Raw genomic sequence first — 16432 nt, 5'->3', positions numbered from 1 at the left:
GATTGTCGCACGTATCCAAGAAAAGAAAAAAGCAGCCAGCAAAACCGACGAAAAAGAAACCGGCAAGAAAAATAAACAGCTAAGCACAACAAGCCAAAGTGAAAACGAAGCTGTTAAATAAGAAGTTCGACCGAAAAAATGAAATACAAAAAAACCGGGGAGGCGAAAACTTTCGCTTTGGCGTTGGCTTTGGACTTGGCCATCATCGGACAGAAAAAAAGAAACTGGAAATGGGAATGGAAATGCAAATGCAAATGGAAGAGCGACTCCAGGGGTCTCGGTCTTTTCGAACGACCTTTCTTATGTCACGTCTTGGTCTTCTCCGGTCTTCGAATGGCAGAAACAAAACCAGAAAGCAAAAGCAGAGGCAAAGGCAAGAGCAAATTTCTTTGACATTTCACTTTTGGCTGTGGCTGTGCGGACCCTATTATGTCACAACCCTTGAACTCGAATCATTTCGATTTCAATCATTTCACACGTAGACGACGTGCCGCATTCGTGATCTCGATCCAGCACACAAATCAGCACAAGAGTTCAAAAACATTATGTAAAGAAGCATAATCGTAATCAAAATCATATGATGATGACACTCTGCCGAAAGGCGAAATTCCGAAATTTTCAATTCTGTCGCGCAAATCGTGTGGCAAGCGTGTGTGTGAGTGTGTGTGTTAAAAATAACAGCGGCACACCATCTGACACCATTTACGAGTAATAGATTAATAAACATAAATTGTTGTATAACAAATTCGGGCAGATTAACTGCTGTCAGGCAGATAAAAGACCAAAGGGATTTTTGAATTGGTTCACTTTGGATCTATGAAAGCGTATTAGAATGTGGATTCAAGCATGATTGAGAACAGCGGTCTGTGACAAATGCATTTGCTCAGAAAGAGTTTATGCTATTATAGCTGGTATTTAGTTTCAACTAATTCTTAGCTGATTCCTAGTCAAGTGCTGAATTGCTAGGAAGACATAATTCAGCCACTAAACTAGCCTTATCGCGGTCTTTAATCGCCAAATGATTGATTCGAATTGGCGGCGGGCTCTCGATCGCCACATCTGGCATTAAAAATGTATAGTATAAACAATTATAAATGACGCCGCGGCGGGATTTCGTGATTTCAGAGTCTCGGCCAGAGATCTGCAACAAATTTTCAAGCCGCGAAAAATATATAACACACAATGTTATTAGGCACGGCGGAGAATAATGCATACTAAATGGAAATGTGAATGGAATGTCATGCACAGGGAAAAGGAAAACAAATGGAAAACAAATTAAACAACTAGCGCGGTGAGAAAAAACACCCATAAACACATAAACCTTAGCAAATTATTACGACGCCCGCTGATAAGAACAAATTGCGCGAGAAATTCGGTCTGATGCTCCAGAAATCCAAGCAAGCTATTAAATAAAAAGTAATAACAATTGTATTTAAGCACTTAAAGACAGCGAATAGTGGGGAAATTGCTCAAGTTCCTCAAAAAGATAAAAGACATTGCACTTGAACTTGACGCTACTAGCAGAAGTGGCCAAGCTCATATTGAAATAAAGATACTTAAGATTGTGCAATTGGGCTAGCACGACAAAAAAAGATAGTTCCAAAACAATCATATTCAAATTAACGTTCCAGAAGTATTCATTCTGAAGTAAACGTATACATATAATATAAGTATCCGTGCCAGTATCTGTCCAATGATTCAAGAGATTTCAGCCAACTTTCCGCCACTGATTAATTTGCCGCGTTGCAGTTCGTATCTCAGCTAATTTATTGAAATTCGTTTACTGCCTACACGTAAAAATAAATGAACTCAATTTGCAGATGGGGCGGGCGGCAATAACAAGAGCAAGGCGAAATAAACACTCACAAGAAGGCCCGAAAATAGCCGGGGAAAAAGTCAAATGAAATTAAAAGAAGGGGCGGCAGGCAGAGTAAGCGGGAAATGTTTACTACATGTATATAGTATATGCATAAACATATGTATAACGTATATGTGTGGTACATATACGTACATCTCCGATTTGCAGATGCCAGAGGGCGGACCTTTCTCAACCGAAAAGAAAGTAGGCAACCTAAAGTCATTTTCGTACCCGGCTCCATGCAAATTGGTTTGCCGAATGAAAGTTGCTCGCGGACTTTGGGACTGGGGGATTATTATGTAAACATCGGGTTTATAAACACACTCTTTTCGCACAAAGAAACCGAAACCAGACCGCAGCCAAATCATATCAAGATTGACACAAAACTTGATTTCGATTGCTTCCTTGTCCCAAGTCCAGAGCGACGATATCTTTTGAGTTCCCACCGCCCCGTCATTTTTTGCCTCCAGAAACTCTCTGATTAATTGCAATTGAAGTTCTTATCGCCTCCACAACTGCGAGGGGTAGGTCAGGTAGTGCCCTAGGTTCCCGGCTCCCACTTCCCTGTTCCCAGTTCCCGAACGATCCCATAGTTGGGCTATAAATAAACCCATTTCGAGCGGCGAAGCTTTGAAAGGCGGCTTCTCGGATGTATGTACATATGTACATACATATGTGTGTGCGTCAGTTGGGGAGTGTGGGAAAGACCGGCAGCTGTTTCTAGCTCAAACACTTAAAGGCAAATATGATTAAACATTATGCGAGAGCCGAGACTTTTTTGGAAATGCCAATGCTGCTCCATTTCTCAGCCGAAAGTAGATTAGGTTGAGTTCTAGAAATCTAGATTCCAGTTTCGAGAAGTGTACTTCACTTGCGGCTAGGCTAATTGATCCGTGAAGTGGGAAAATCTTTGCGGTCGCTTGGACACAATTGTGGCAAATGTGGCTCACAATGCTTCCCCGTTTCCACTGCCAGTCACTTCGTTTCTCAGCCACATCTAGATAAAACCTTTTAACGCCATTTACCGTCCACAGCAATTTGATCAATGACAGCGAGCCATACACCGTAAAGATAGCGAAATTCATTTGGTATCACCTGCGATGGACAATGCCCTTTACCGATCAATCAGTCGCCAAATTATGAACAATGCAATACAATACTTCCGTATATGCTGGGTATTAAGAATCCCAAAGTATCCTCTTTAATTCGGTTCACAGTTCAACTTGATGACTTAAGTGCCTAAGGTGACCCTTCCCGCAAGCCAAGAGTTATTTTCGTGTCACTGGCATCTGGCTTAGTCAGCGAGCCGTTTTTGATTGTGAGTCAGGTGGAAACACACACCTGGCATTTGGGACTTACTTTTGCACTTGGCCAGGCCACTGGCCACTTGCAGGAATCCGTAGACGGCGATGACGACGCACGGCAGCGCCACCACGCCAAAGGACACGTAATCCATGTGCTCGAAGTAGTTCGTTATTTGCTCCATTGTGATTTTAGTTGTTCAACTTTAATTTGTATTTTCAATTTGTATTTTCGGACACTTTCGAAATTCACTCGAACAAAAAGCAAAGAAAATATGGTTCGGGTATCGATTTGTTGGCAATTCTTTTGCGCAGGTGCAACTGTAGCGATTTCTTAATTCGGTTCGAGTTCTCTGATTTTGGGCACTTTTTGAGTTTTTTTAAAATTTTTTTTTTGTAATTTGTAGGGATATATTTTTCACAGAAGCAGTTGAGCCGTATCCTTTCGGGGAACTAACTGAATGTCCTGCGCTGTCTGCTTCTTTGCCTTTGTTGTTGTTTTTTTCGCTCTTGTTGATTTTGCTGTTGTTGCTGCCGTTGTGTTAGTAATTGTTGTTGCACAAATAACGCCATTGTTTTGCACTGCAAATCTGGCGTAATTGATTTGCATCGGTGGCCAGGAACGCAAGAACGCCTCGAACTCTTGAATGGAAAAGCTCAGTTAGACGGGTGAAAATCCAAAAAGTCAAATCGGCCAAGAACCGCCGCGGAAAACTCGCGTCGTGGGAAAACAGTTTAATTTATTTTTCGGTTTTTTTTGTCGGCGGAGCGCGCAGCGATTGCTCTGCGTGTGCGGCGACGGCGAATCGTCGAATGAAAATGAATGAAACGGAATTTAAACGAACGACGTCGACGTCGCAGCGAAAAGAGAGCGGCGAGAAGAGAGCGCCAAAAGTCTCACACCGAAAGAAACGGGTCTTTTGACGAGACATTCGAAATTCGCTGAATACGACAGCGAAATTCTCTCTACTCACTTTCACGCTCTCTACTGCACTTCATTTCATGAATCACTCACAGTATCAGTCTCAAGTGTTTTAATGAATGTGATTCCAAATTAAAAGCATCATCAAATATTTCTGACAATTTTAAATTCAAAATAAACATGTTTTCAGTAAATGCTGGAAAATATAACTCATTCGCCTTCTTGGTTTCAAACTTGATTTTTATATATGACGCTATTAAAGTCATGACAATACACATATTGTTTCGTCAAGTGTAGAAAGGGGAGCAATCTCCCATTCGCTCTCACAAGAAAAGCACGCGGTCGCGATCGCACAGTGGGCTAAAAAAATTAACCTTCCACTCTATTTATGTAGCAAGTCCATTCGTAATACATTTTTAACTTCTCCAATGTATTCATATCAAAGCATATGGGTAAGTACAGTTTTCAGCCAAAAATAAAAGTTATGAGTTCAGCGGATTAATTCCACTGTGCGACTGAAAAAGCACGTGAGCCACTTCTGTTCGGCTGTAAACGATGCTCAATCTCCTGCAGCATTTTTAGTTTGAGTTCCCCCGCAATAAATTAATATATTTTCAGAACAAACATAACTTTAATGACTATTGTTCGTTTTCAAAAATGATGATGAAACAGTGCAATTTGACGCTAAGCATACCTTGCTATTGCACCGTTCAAAAAGTGTATAAAATTATATTGTGGATTCCAAGTGCGCGGGGTTCGGGGTTCGAATGCCCCGAATGAACACGTACGAATAAACTGCGCTACTCTACTGCTTTTACTGCACGTACTCTACTTGTTGTCTGCACCTAACCCAACCCACTCATTGTTTCTCCACTACCCACCCACCAGTTTGCCCCATGTCGGCCCAAACTATTACTTCCAGACACATGTGTACGAACTTTCCACAAACTGCGTCAGCAAATTGCCAATGACGTTGTTAGGAAAACGCTCGATCCCCCGTGTATTGGGCGATCCTATCAAATATGCGTATCCCCCCTTAATGTAGTAACGCCTAGCCAAAGCTAGGCCACGTCAGCCAGAAAAGTTTATCAATGTCATCGTCGGGAATCGCTTCAATTATTGATGGATAAGTGTGCGCGGTGACTGACAGCGCCTATACCACATTAGAAGTCATTAAATATAATGGAAACTAGTTTGGCTTCGTACATCCAAGGGAGCTTGAAAGGGAGATTAACCAAGCCAGCTTAAATAGGGAAGCTGATTTTTTAGCGCATTTTTGCAATTTCCACACCCCTTGCGATAATTCCTATCTAAATAAAATATCTGACTCTTTGTTCGAGAAACAAAACACGTGTCCTTGTGAAATCCCGAGCTGCAATTGCAGGGGGCTGTTTCATCACTCCAGGAAAAGGCAATTGTCTTGGCCAATTCTGTACGTGCCTCTCCCCCGCCCCCCGCACTTTCTATCTGTTCCTTGGGTTCAACGAATCATTTGTTGTCCGAACTTCGGCCGATGTTAATGACTCGGGGTGCCGCCTGCCTTGCACAACCCCTAATATATGGTATGCACACGGATCTATATACTATATAGACGCCGTATAGCATACAACATTGAACTTGCGGCTGTTGTCGTCTGTCTCGCCTCCATTTGCCACCCATCTGGCCGAGTGAGTTTTGGCTTATTGCTTTCTGCTTACTGCTTTCTGGTTTGTGTGTTTTGGGGTTTGGTCATTGAACCTTGTTCCCCGCTCACTAGAGACACCCCCGTATGTTTTCTTTTCTGAGGGCTCCCCACATGCCACCCCACCGGCGGTTGGATGTGTTGTCGATCCTCTGATACACCGAGAAAAAATTATTTCTAACCCTTAATACGAATCAAGACTTTGAAATTTTGTTAAGCTCACAACTTTCCTTCGACCAACCATTTTTTAAAAGAATAATCTGTAAAGCTAAGTCAAACAAGTTCCAGAAACAGCCCAACACAAGTAGCTTGTTTTCTATTCTAAGATATCAATCCCAATGAAACAACGTTTTCATACGTATTCACCAGACCCCACTTTGATAGCAAGTTCCTTGGTAATTTTAAACTTCGAAATAAATGATAAATAATCGTTTTTTCGGCTAAAACCAATTTAATTTATGCGGCAGGCCCAAATTTATACGAAATCGCATTTCGGGCTAATTGTTTTCGAAACGCAACAAGTTGTATATTAATATTGTTATGAATAATAACCAATATGTATATGGCGCTTGTTTCAAATTCCAGACTCGCCACCAATGCGCAATTTCGAAATGAATCTCCGAGTGGTTTTGGACTTTTTCCACAAATCTGCTTAAGTTATATTATGGCCAGTATTTCAAGTCACTAGCCTTGTGTGGGCAATATCTTTAAGGATGATGGCACTTACTCAGAGATACTTGATAAAGCGTTGACTTATGCTTATGTAGCGTCGTTATAAGGAGGTTTTACTCACCTGAAAATAAACAAATTTTTGCAACATAAAGTAAAGTTTCATAACTAAAGTGCTTAACCATATGCGCTGCTTTTAACAAATGGCTAACAAGTCAATCATCTGAGGAGTCTGCTGGAGATAATGCCGTAACTGCCGTCTCAAATCAATCGCGATGCAATTATTTAAGTAAGTCATGCGATATCAGGCGAAGGTTCAACACGTCTCTCGTGTGCGTGCCCGCCGCCAAAGGAAACTTTGAACTTTCGAAAAGCGAAAAAATGCCCACAAAGCTCTTATCGGTGTAACGAACCGATATTGCGGCTATAGCAATTGTTTATACACTTGTTATTGTGTATATTTTTGCTCGCAAACAGCCGAGCGTGTGCACTCTAATCGGTCACAGAGAAGGAGAGTGCGCGATTTGCGGCAAGAGCGACGTCCGTGTGGTACGAGTGGACGTACATATATGTATAGCACATGCCGCTCAGCGAAAGTGAGAGCTCAACTTCTGTTGCAATGCGGCACACTCAAGGACGCGGGTGGCGGTTGGCGGGCAGAGAGGCAGCTGCCTGCCACAGGTGCTTGAACTTTCCGCTGGCCGCAGATAAGCAACAACATCCACTGGCGCGCGTGGCTTTGTAGAATCAGGTGTTTGTGGGTGATTGAACCGGAGCTTTCTTCTCACGGAACACACGGAACATACGGAACACACCCCCATCATACACCACCCACCGCCCCTGCGAGCGCTTGACTGCCTGCAGCGGAAATTATTGGGGTAGGGCCAAAGTCGATGGGCCAGACCCACCGAGCTTAGTCATCCATTAGATAGTTATTGTGGCGTTTAAGTTCGAACTTCATTGTTCATCTGAATAAGGTGGCTTCGTTTCGCTGTTGCAAGCTGTTACAAGCTCTTGCAAGCGACCTGTCCCCCAACAATCAATAAATTGCGTATTATCACCGGCACGCTGTGTGCGTGGCAATCGTGGCTCATGGTCTCGGGCCATACAAATAATTATTAAGAACAACTGTGAATTGTTTTCGCGCTTCCTGTCTGTCGCGCTCTTCCTATCATGCCTCGCGCCTCTGCTCGCAGCTTCTTTGTTCATCTGCCACAGGAAGTAATCCGCAGACATATTTGTATGTACATATGTGTATGTACACTTGGCACACGGCCCCGACTTTCGTGTACGATCCGTTTGCAAACACGTTTGCGAAAGGGAGGCGGGTATCGGATCCCCCGCTTATCTTGAGAGCCACCTGTCTGCCGGGTAGCCAAAACCCACAGAGATCCCGAAAACATGCATATAAAAGCCACAAATGACACTGAGATAAAGTGCAGCATGCAGCGGCGAACTTATGCGGAAATCGAAGCACTCTGACAGTTCTCTTCCGGAAGTTGACTTTATTGGCTTGGTTTTTAATCGCCTTTTCGATTATTAATCCTCGGAGAGCAGGAATATGTATACGAGTTATTTTAAAGCAGTAAGAATTACTTTGCTTGTCAGCAGTCACACAGGTGGTATACTTAATGCGATTTAGTTGGATGCTGCGCACGCGAAAACTAGACGTTCTTTGGGTGAAAGCGAAAATGGTAGAGTAAGATAAAAGAGCTCCTCGACTATCAGATACCTTTTACGCAGCTAGTGGGAGTGCGCGGGAGACACATCACACATGTCGTATACTTAACGCGATGTCACACCTGTGGTATACTTAACGTGACGTCACACATGTCGTATACTTAACGTGATGTCACACATGTGATATACGCAATGCGGTCTAAGTTGCGCCAAGAATGCGAAAACTATCCGATCATTTAGTGATTCCTATACATTAATATAAGGGTAGTAAGCGCGGGTGGTGCTTGTGCATTTGATGCGATATGCGATTTACGTTTCCGAGTTCTGAAGGCCAAACGAGTGAGCAGCTTTCGCAGATATCAAGGGAGCTTTCTCAAACTGAATTCTACTGCGTCTTAGGTGCATTGAACCTATTGTTTATTTTATTTCGCGAGCTTTCGATATGGGGCGCTAAGTAGAAACTGCTGATGTTTTTGCCAATGCCAATGCCATTGCCAAAAAAATCGAAAAAAGAACCAGAAGCAAAAACAAAAACAAACCCAAATAACAGTAGCCGAACAAAACCATTTCTCCTGCCATTAAATTCAACCTCGAAAACAAACTTTTCTTTCGGCACCGAAGTTCATTGACGTACTTTGACCTCGCGAGTGCGTTGCCTCTCCCTCGCTCCTTTGTGATTGTTGTTGACTTCATTGTTGTTGCCGGCGCATTTATTGCATGCGATCATCATGACGTTCACAGCGACAACAACAAAGGCCGCAACGATGATGATGATGATGGTGGTGTTGGTGGTGGTGAGATGATGCTTTATTTTCTCCGCAAAATCCTTGACCGGTCAAGTTAAGCACTTTGCATTTGCCCTGTTGGCCCTGGTCGGCGGTACAGTGGTACCACTTTTATAGTTCATATTGTTCTCAGTCTGGAGCTGTAACATTCCCCAGGTCTCGGCGATAAGCCAACTAATTGCCTTCGATAAGAATACATTTTATTCAAATAAGTTTGTCAAATGGAAGCCATCAATGATGCATGGACACAAAGTGTTTTGCATAAATTTGGCGCAGGAATTTGTTGTGTATAACAAGCTGGAGAACTAAGTCGCAGAAGAAGCAAACAAATGAATATATTGGTCGCTCGGAATATTTCAAAAATGTATGTAACTCCCAGCCCCCGATGGATGTGCAGTATGTGTGGCAGCGATATGTCGCTTATGTATGTGCTTTGCACCACTGTGCGTGTGGGGCTGGCAATCAGCTGACTGCTGCAAGTGTGCACAGCTGTTTTTGAACGTACACCCGAAACGTGTGGCCTGCGATTAGGCCGCATCATAACAAAAAGCGAACGCTGAATAAACAGGCAGAACAGCGCAAAGTAAAGAGGCAAAGAATCACAAACTCACATGTTGCCGCTGATGCTGCCGCTGCTGCTGTGTTGCACAAGTCGTTGTTAGTGGGTATTGTGGTCATGAGATTCGTTGGGGCGGCCGATCTGCATTTTCTCCAAAAGGGTCGTGAACTGGAGTTGTAATACATTTTGCCCTGCTGCCTCTGAAGGTGTCGTGTGTCGCCGTTGATGCTGCTGCTGTTGTTGCTTCCGAGGATGTTGCTCCTGTGCTGCTTGCGTTGCTGCGGTTGCTCTGGATCGGTCTTTCGCTTGATTGCTGCTACGTAGGGGGGCGGTAGCATGTTTTCATGTTGCCCGATATCCGCCAGCAGCATTTTGCACTGCCTGTTTTGCCTGGGATTTTTTTGCTCTGAATGCTAATGTTGCGCCTCCTGTGTTTGCTTGTGGCTGCTTACTGCTTCGTTTGCTGTTGCTCCTTAAGCTGCACCATTGTTCCTCCAAGGACAGTTTCGTGTTTGGCTGCCACTACTTATGGCTCTGTTTGCATCACTATTTCTTCTGGTTGCATCAGCACTACTCTCATCGTTTAGAGTTATTTTCTGGGCACTGGCTGTCGCACGCACATAAAAAATAAGCACAATAAAAACGCGGAAAAGCAAAAGAGTCGTATGTATATTGTATATTTCCCGTTCGACGTCACTTCTTGGGGAGCAAAATAGAAAAAACAACGTTCTACGACGCAGCACTCGAAAGTAAATCCCGGGCCATGAAAATCGAGAAAATGGCACCAAATTGGGAACTCGCTGTTTCGCCAGTCATTTGCACACTGAATCTACTTTCGTAAGCACAATGCACGCGCAACTTATTTAAATCAGTCCTATTATTAACAAGAATATAACGGTTAGCCTAGCGCACCGCCCAACTGCTTGGACCTACAACAACAAAGTGCCCGCGTATGATTGAAGCTCAAAAATGGACTGGCAGCAATGTGGCTGCCGCTTCTAGCTCTGTCGACGTCGCAGCCGACAGAAGGCAGCGCTGCTCTCTCTTGATTTCCGAACGGAATGAACCCGCAGCCAGTCAGTCGCTTTATGCAAGTGCCATATAGTCTATAGTCTTTGTGCATAATTCCAAGAATATAACAGCGCCAAAGAGTTCAAATGCGCAGGAGAGCGCCGTGAGCACGAAAGCGAGCCACGGGTCCCGACTATTGGGTACCTCTTAACCATGATTATCAGCACCACTTCCACAGAGATTACGTGGGAATTGTACATAGTCAGGGGTGCACAACACTAAAGGCTTTGTGCCGCAAGGAGCACCTATGCATGCCACCATTTCGTTGCGCCGCAAATACCATATTCTTTGGGACAGAGTGTTCTCAATTCGTGGATACAATACGCCCTGCTGCCCAGCGAGATACGAGGTATTCCATATCAGCGCTTTCGCTGCCCCAGTCGACTTCGCTTTCGCAGAACAAAGAAAAGCGCGAGCGCTGACGCATGCCTCGTATTTGGAATAAGGTTCGCATATTGCGCCTAACCCAATTCGAGTGTCATCATCTGGTCACGGAGCCCGGTGTTGATGCTGCTGTCCTTATCGCCCCACATAGTGCCATCTCTGTCGGCGGCTATCTGAGCTGTCAAGCTTTCAATCAGCGGCTTGCTTCGACACCAAACAGCTGTTTGGTGCACAGTGGTGCATACCTCAACAATCAATGCTTAATAATATGCCATAGCACACAATCTTACCCAATTTCATGTATCTTTGGTAATTAATAAGTCTCCGAAATAATAGTTTAAAATTAAACTTGTTAACTGTACTGATACTGCGTTTAAGTAGTTATTTACTTCAAACTGCTTAAGGTCCTTTCCTCACCAGTTCAATCTTACTACAACTTCTGACTAGGACTGCAAACACAATGACAAGCATATCTCAATAAAGTGAAAGCACTTTCAGGAAGGGTTGTCATCCTATCGATAACAGAGGATCCAGTAGTGTTGGTCACTGAAATTACAATTCTGCTAAGAACTCTACACCAGAAACTTATTTACTCCATTTTTCATACTAAATCATAAATGTAAATAAATATACCAATAATAACAAAACTCAAAATGACTCAAGAGATGCAAACTATGTATGTAAACAAAGGAATTGGTGTCACTGTGTCATATTTTTTAGTTTGGCCAATCCGAGACTGCAAAACTTGTTTATGCTCTGTTCCACAAATCCTGCACTGACCAACTTTTTGTGATTGCCAATGCAGCGTGAATTAACCAAACGCCAGAACTAAGTGCTTGAGAACTCAACTGTTCGCGATTCGCTTGCAAAGGCGTTGTTTAATTTGATAGAGAAAGCCTTGGAAAGCGAATGAAATGATCTGATATTACTAATTCGAGATTGCAAAGGCGTTTGTTCAATTCAATTGAGAAGAGTCACTGAAGAATTACAATACAAAGTGAAAAAGTCTTGGAAGGCGAATCAATATAAACGATATGAAATGATCTGATATTTCTAATTCGAGATTTGTATTCTTCTGACATGCCTTGTCTTCAATATCTAAAAATCTTGAACTTCTGACTAGGACTTCAAAAACAATAACAAGCTCATCTCTGTAAATCTATCAGGTAGGGTTGCCATCCATCGATAACAGGGGAGCCAGTAGTGTTGGTCACTGAAATGGCAATTCTGTTAAGAACTCGTTTCCAGAAACTTCCCCAGGGCACTTTTTTTCTGAGCCAAAAGGACAAGTCATTACGACTGAGGACTACGACCAGTGTATCGCTCTATAATCGGCAAATTGTATTTATTCGTTACTTAAATAACCAAGACTGCGCCAAGTCATAATGAAGCACAAAATGGAAACGAATCTACCGGCATCCATTTGGGTAGGTTCAAGAGTGTAATATTGGTATTTTGCGTCTTGCCTAAAATTGTATTACCTTGCAGATGAACAAGAGTTCTCCCGAGCCAAGTTTTGCCACGTCCAATGGGGTGAAAAATAAGACTGTGTCCTTTTCGCGATTCATCCACACCGATCGTGTCGCAGATGGCCCGACCAATGCGGTTCAAAAGAAGACTGTGTTCTTTTCGCGATTCGAGCGCACCAATCGTGCCGCAGAGAACCTGACCCGTCCATTGGCCAGCATGAAACCAAAACAGGCTGTGGCTTCCACCTCGAATGAGCCGTTCTTTGCCAGCAACCTGAAGTACTATCCCCATCTGCCCCAGCCAGCTTTTGTGGGCAACTACCAGACCTATGCCGAAATCAAAGGCCTCTGGTTGGATGGTCATTTCTCCCAAGCTTGTAACACCACCCCGTCGCCGGCGCAGCCGCGTCGTCGTAATTCTATTACCAACGAGTTCCCGGATGATCCACCTAAGCGAGCTCCCAACCGCCGCTACTCGCTTGTCCGCCGCAACTCGATTAACCCCCCAATTGCCAATTTTGCTATGCCCGTGCTGATGGAGGAGAATGAAGTGCAGGATCTAAATGAGACCAGTGGCTCCACCAAGCCAGCTACATCGACATCGAAAGGCGCAATCCCGGAGCAGCCCAAGAAGTTCCCCTTAACCTTCTAGAAATGCAAGGACTAATAAATCTAGTTAGCTGGGCGCTACGACTATTGGGGCGACTTATGCAATTGGGTATATGGTTATCTACACCTCGGATCGGCTCGTTTGGCTTATGATCACGTAGAGGTGCTTCTGTTTAGGTTGAACCAATCGGAAAATGCGGTCATATAGCACGAACCCCGAACATGACGCAATTATCCATATGAATGGCTGTTTGCAATTGGTTTACCTATTGGCTTTATATTCTGTGAAAATGTCATGTCTTGTTTATTAAGGGTTTCGCTGCTAGTTTGCTTCGATTACGGAAATTTAAAATCTACGCAATTTTAGCGCTTCATAGTAAAATTCGAAAGTATGGTGTAGCTTTTAGCGAGGTTCTGCACCAGGGTTGAGTCTTTGCTTCTTTCTCTTTCCGTAAAGTTCACATTGTTTGAACTAGTTTGCTGTCCTTAGCTTAGGATTTCACCAAGGCTTTCAGGATTGATAATACCAATTGATTATGTACCTTTCTACATTGGTCTATAGCCATTTAATTAGTTAGTTAGTACGAATGAACGCAAGGTCCGCCTAGTCCTTACATTTTGAATTTATATCTTTTAAAAAAGCCAATTCAAAACAAGAGAGAATGCTATAGTCGAGTTGACCGACTATCAGATACCCGTTACTCAGCTAGTGTGAATGCGAACGCGAAATTTCATCATTTTTCTGGAATATCAAGAAATATTGGAAAATATAATAAGAAACATTTTAAAAATTGTTCCAAATTGTGGGTTTGACCGATTTGGCGGGTTTAGGGCGTTAGAGGGGGCGTGGCAACATGGGTCAAGAAACTTGCGCGGCGTCTTTGTCTCTTTGTTTGTATGCTGAATCTCAACCTTATAGCTTGAGAACTCAATTGCGATTCGCTTGCAAAGGCGTTTGTTCAATTCGATAGAGAAAAGTCACTGAAGAATTACAATACAAAAAGTGAAAAAGCCTTGGAAAGCGAATCAATATAGACGATATGAAATGATCTGATATTTCTAATTTGTGATTTGTATTCTTCAGCTATGCATTGTCTTTAATATCATTAAATATTTATCTTCTGACTAGGACTTCAAAAACAATAACAAGCTCATCTCTGTAAATCTATCAGGTAGGGTTGCCATCCATCGATAACAGGGGAGCCAGTAGTGTTGGTCACTGAAATGGCAATTCTGTTAAGAACTCGTTTCCAGAAACTTCCCCAGGGCACTTTTTTTCTGAGCCAAAAGGACAAGTCATTACGACTGAGGACTACGACCAGTGTATCGCTCTATAATCGGCAAATTGTATTTATTCGTTACTTAAATAACCAAGACTGCGCCAAGTCATAATGAAGCACATAATGGAAACGAATCTACCGGCATCCATTTGGGTAGGTTCAAGAGTGTAATATTGGTATTTTGCGTCTTGCCTAAAATTGTATTACCTTGCAGATGAACAAGAGTTCTCCCGAGCCAAGTTTTGCCACGTCCAATGGGGTGAAAAATAAGACTGTGTCCTTTTCGCGATTCATCCACACCGATCGTGTCGCAGATGGCCCGACCAATGCGGTTCAAAAGAAGACTGTGTTCTTTTCGCGATTCGAGCGCACCAATCGTGCCGCAGAGAACCTGACCCGTCCATTGGCCAGCATGAAACCAAAACAGGCTGTGGCTTCCACCTCGAATGAGCCGTTCTTTGCCAGCAACCTGAAGTACTATCCCCATCTGCCCCAGCCAGCGATCTCCTTACCCGGAGGATAACATAACATATTACATTTTCATTTGTTCTTTATAATTAAGATACCACTTGGTCTCATTTATCTTTATCACACATTAGGTTAAGTTCAGAGGAATTACTGAACGATTCCTTTTGAAACCATAATAAATAGATAATATATCTATCATAGATAAATAAATCTATCAGGTAGGGCTGCCATCCATCGATAACAGTGTCACTGACCAACACTACTGAAATTTAAAATAAGAATTCTGTTAAGAACTCGTCTCCAGAAACTTCCCCAGGGCACTTTTTTTCTGATCTAAAAGGACAAGTTATTACGACTGAGGACTACGACCAGTGTATCGCTCTATAATCGGCAAATTGTTTTTGTTTGTTACTTAAATAACCAAGACTGCGCCAAGTCATAATGAAGCCAAAGAAGGAAACAAAGCTACCGGTAGGTTCAAGAGTGTAATATTGGTATTTTGCGTCTTGCCTAAAATTGTATTACCTTGCAGATGAAAAAGAGATTCGAATCGACTTTGATGCGTTCTTCCGCGCCAAGTTTTAACATGTCCAATGGGATGAAAAAGAAGACTGTGTCCTTTTCACGACTCATACGCGACGATCGTGCTGCAGGGGGCCGCCCGACCAATTGGGTAAAAAAGAAAACTGTGTCGGCGCGGCCACTCGGCCGCGCCCATCTTTCCACAGAGGACCTGGCCCATCAATTGGCCAGCATGTCCTTGAATAATCTGGTTGTGACTTCCACCTCGAATGAGCCGTTCTTTGCCAGCAACCAGAAGTACTATTCCCGTCTGGCCCAGCCAGCTTCGGTGGGCCTCTCCAAAGCTCGTAACGCCACGCAGCCGTCGATGCAACCGCGTCGTCGTAATTCTATCACCAACGAATTTCCAGATGATCCACCTAAGCCAGCTTTCAACTGCCGCTCCTCGCTCGTCCGACGCAACTCAATAAACCTCCCAATTGAGGCCAATTTTGCCATGTCCGTGCTGAAGGGGAATGATGATGATGATGATGAGGAGGAGGAGAAGGAGAAGGAGGAGGAGGAGGAGGAGGAGGAGGAGGAGGAGGAGGAGGAGGAGGATGAAGTACAGGATCTAAATGAGCCAGCTACATCGACCTCGCAAGACGCAATCCCGAAGCCGCCCAAGAATTTCGGCTTTACCTTCTAGAAATGCAAGTACTAATAAATCTAGCTAGCTGAGCGCTACGACTTTAATGACTTCTCATTGACCCATGGGGGCAACTTATGAAATTGGGTATATGGTTATCCACACCTCGGATCGGCTCATTTGGCTCATGATCAAGTAGAGGTGCTTCTGTTTAGGTTGAACCAATCGGAAAATGCGGTCATATAGCACGAACCCCGAACATGACGCAATTATCCATATGAATGGCTGTTTGCAATTGGTTTACCTATTGGCTTTATATTCTGTGAAAATGTCATGTCTTGTTTATTAAGGGTTTCGCTGCTAGTTTGCTTCGATTACGGAAATTTAAAATCTACGCAATTTTAGCGCTTCATAGTAAAATTCGAAAGTATGGTGTAGCTTTTAGCGAGGTTCTGCACCAGGGTTGAGTCTTTGCTTCTTTCTCTTTCCGTAAAGTTCACATTGTTTGAACTAGTTTGCTGTCCTTAGCTTAGGATTTCACCAAGG

General features: G+C 43.4%; 3 protein-coding genes across 5 annotated transcripts in view; 2 read left to right on the top strand and 1 right to left on the bottom strand.

Annotated features, from left to right (window-relative positions):
* LOC117146840 overlaps window positions 1-10419 on the bottom strand; it is a 28724-nt gene extending 18305 nt beyond the window's left edge. For 2 of the 3 annotated variants that reach the window (XR_004459825.1, XM_033313395.1), the window contains exon 1: window positions 9508-10419. Coding sequence is in view for 2 of the 3 variants with exons in the window: in XM_033313395.1 (XP_033169286.1) it covers window positions 9508-9826 (319 nt within the window). In the remaining variant the exon portion in view is untranslated. Of the gene's footprint in view, window positions 1-3217; window positions 3979-9507 lie in introns of those variants that run through there. The other variant, XM_033313396.1, reaches the window with a different exon arrangement.
* A 26-nt stretch (window positions 10420-10445) lies between these two features.
* LOC117146842 lies at window positions 10446-13075 on the top strand. Its single transcript, XM_033313398.1, has 3 exons — window positions 10446-10666; window positions 12077-12337; window positions 12399-13075. The coding sequence occupies exons 2-3, from the start codon at window positions 12296-12298 to the stop codon at window positions 13029-13031; spliced, it is 675 nt and encodes a 224-aa protein (XP_033169289.1). The 5' UTR covers window positions 10446-10666; window positions 12077-12295; the 3' UTR covers window positions 13032-13075.
* A 1056-nt stretch (window positions 13076-14131) lies between these two features.
* On the top strand, window positions 14132-15946 carry LOC117147449 (transcriptional regulator ATRX). Its single transcript, XM_033314332.1, has 3 exons — window positions 14132-14421; window positions 15269-15508; window positions 15620-15946. Exons 1-3 carry the CDS (start codon window positions 14380-14382, stop codon window positions 15944-15946), a joined length of 609 nt encoding a protein of 202 aa, XP_033170223.1. The 5' UTR covers window positions 14132-14379.
* The last annotated feature ends 486 nt before the right edge of the window (window positions 15947-16432 follow it).

This window comes from Drosophila mauritiana, chromosome X (genome assembly GCF_004382145.1).
Source record: "Drosophila mauritiana strain mau12 chromosome X, ASM438214v1, whole genome shotgun sequence".
NCBI lineage: Eukaryota > Metazoa > Arthropoda > Insecta > Diptera > Drosophilidae > Drosophila > Drosophila mauritiana.
The sequence above is the reverse complement of the archived record's forward strand: the minus strand, read 5'-3'. Positions and strand labels throughout refer to the sequence as shown.

Excerpts from the sequence above, each read along its gene's own strand:
- LOC117147449 (XM_033314332.1), top strand. The coding sequence starts at position 14,380 with ATGAAGCACATAATGGAAACGAATCTACCGGCATCCATTTGG. Across the intron at positions 14,422-15,268 it reads ATCTACCGGCATCCATTTGG|ATGAAAAAGAGATTCGAATC; the intron begins GTAGGTTCAAGA and ends ATTACCTTGCAG. Across the intron at positions 15,509-15,619 it reads GCATGTCCTTGAATAATCTG|CCGTCGATGCAACCGCGTCG; the intron begins GTTGTGACTTCC and ends AACGCCACGCAG.
- LOC117146842 (XM_033313398.1), top strand. The coding sequence starts at position 12,296 with ATGAAGCACAAAATGGAAACGAATCTACCGGCATCCATTTGG. Across the intron at positions 12,338-12,398 it reads ATCTACCGGCATCCATTTGG|ATGAACAAGAGTTCTCCCGA; the intron begins GTAGGTTCAAGA and ends ATTACCTTGCAG.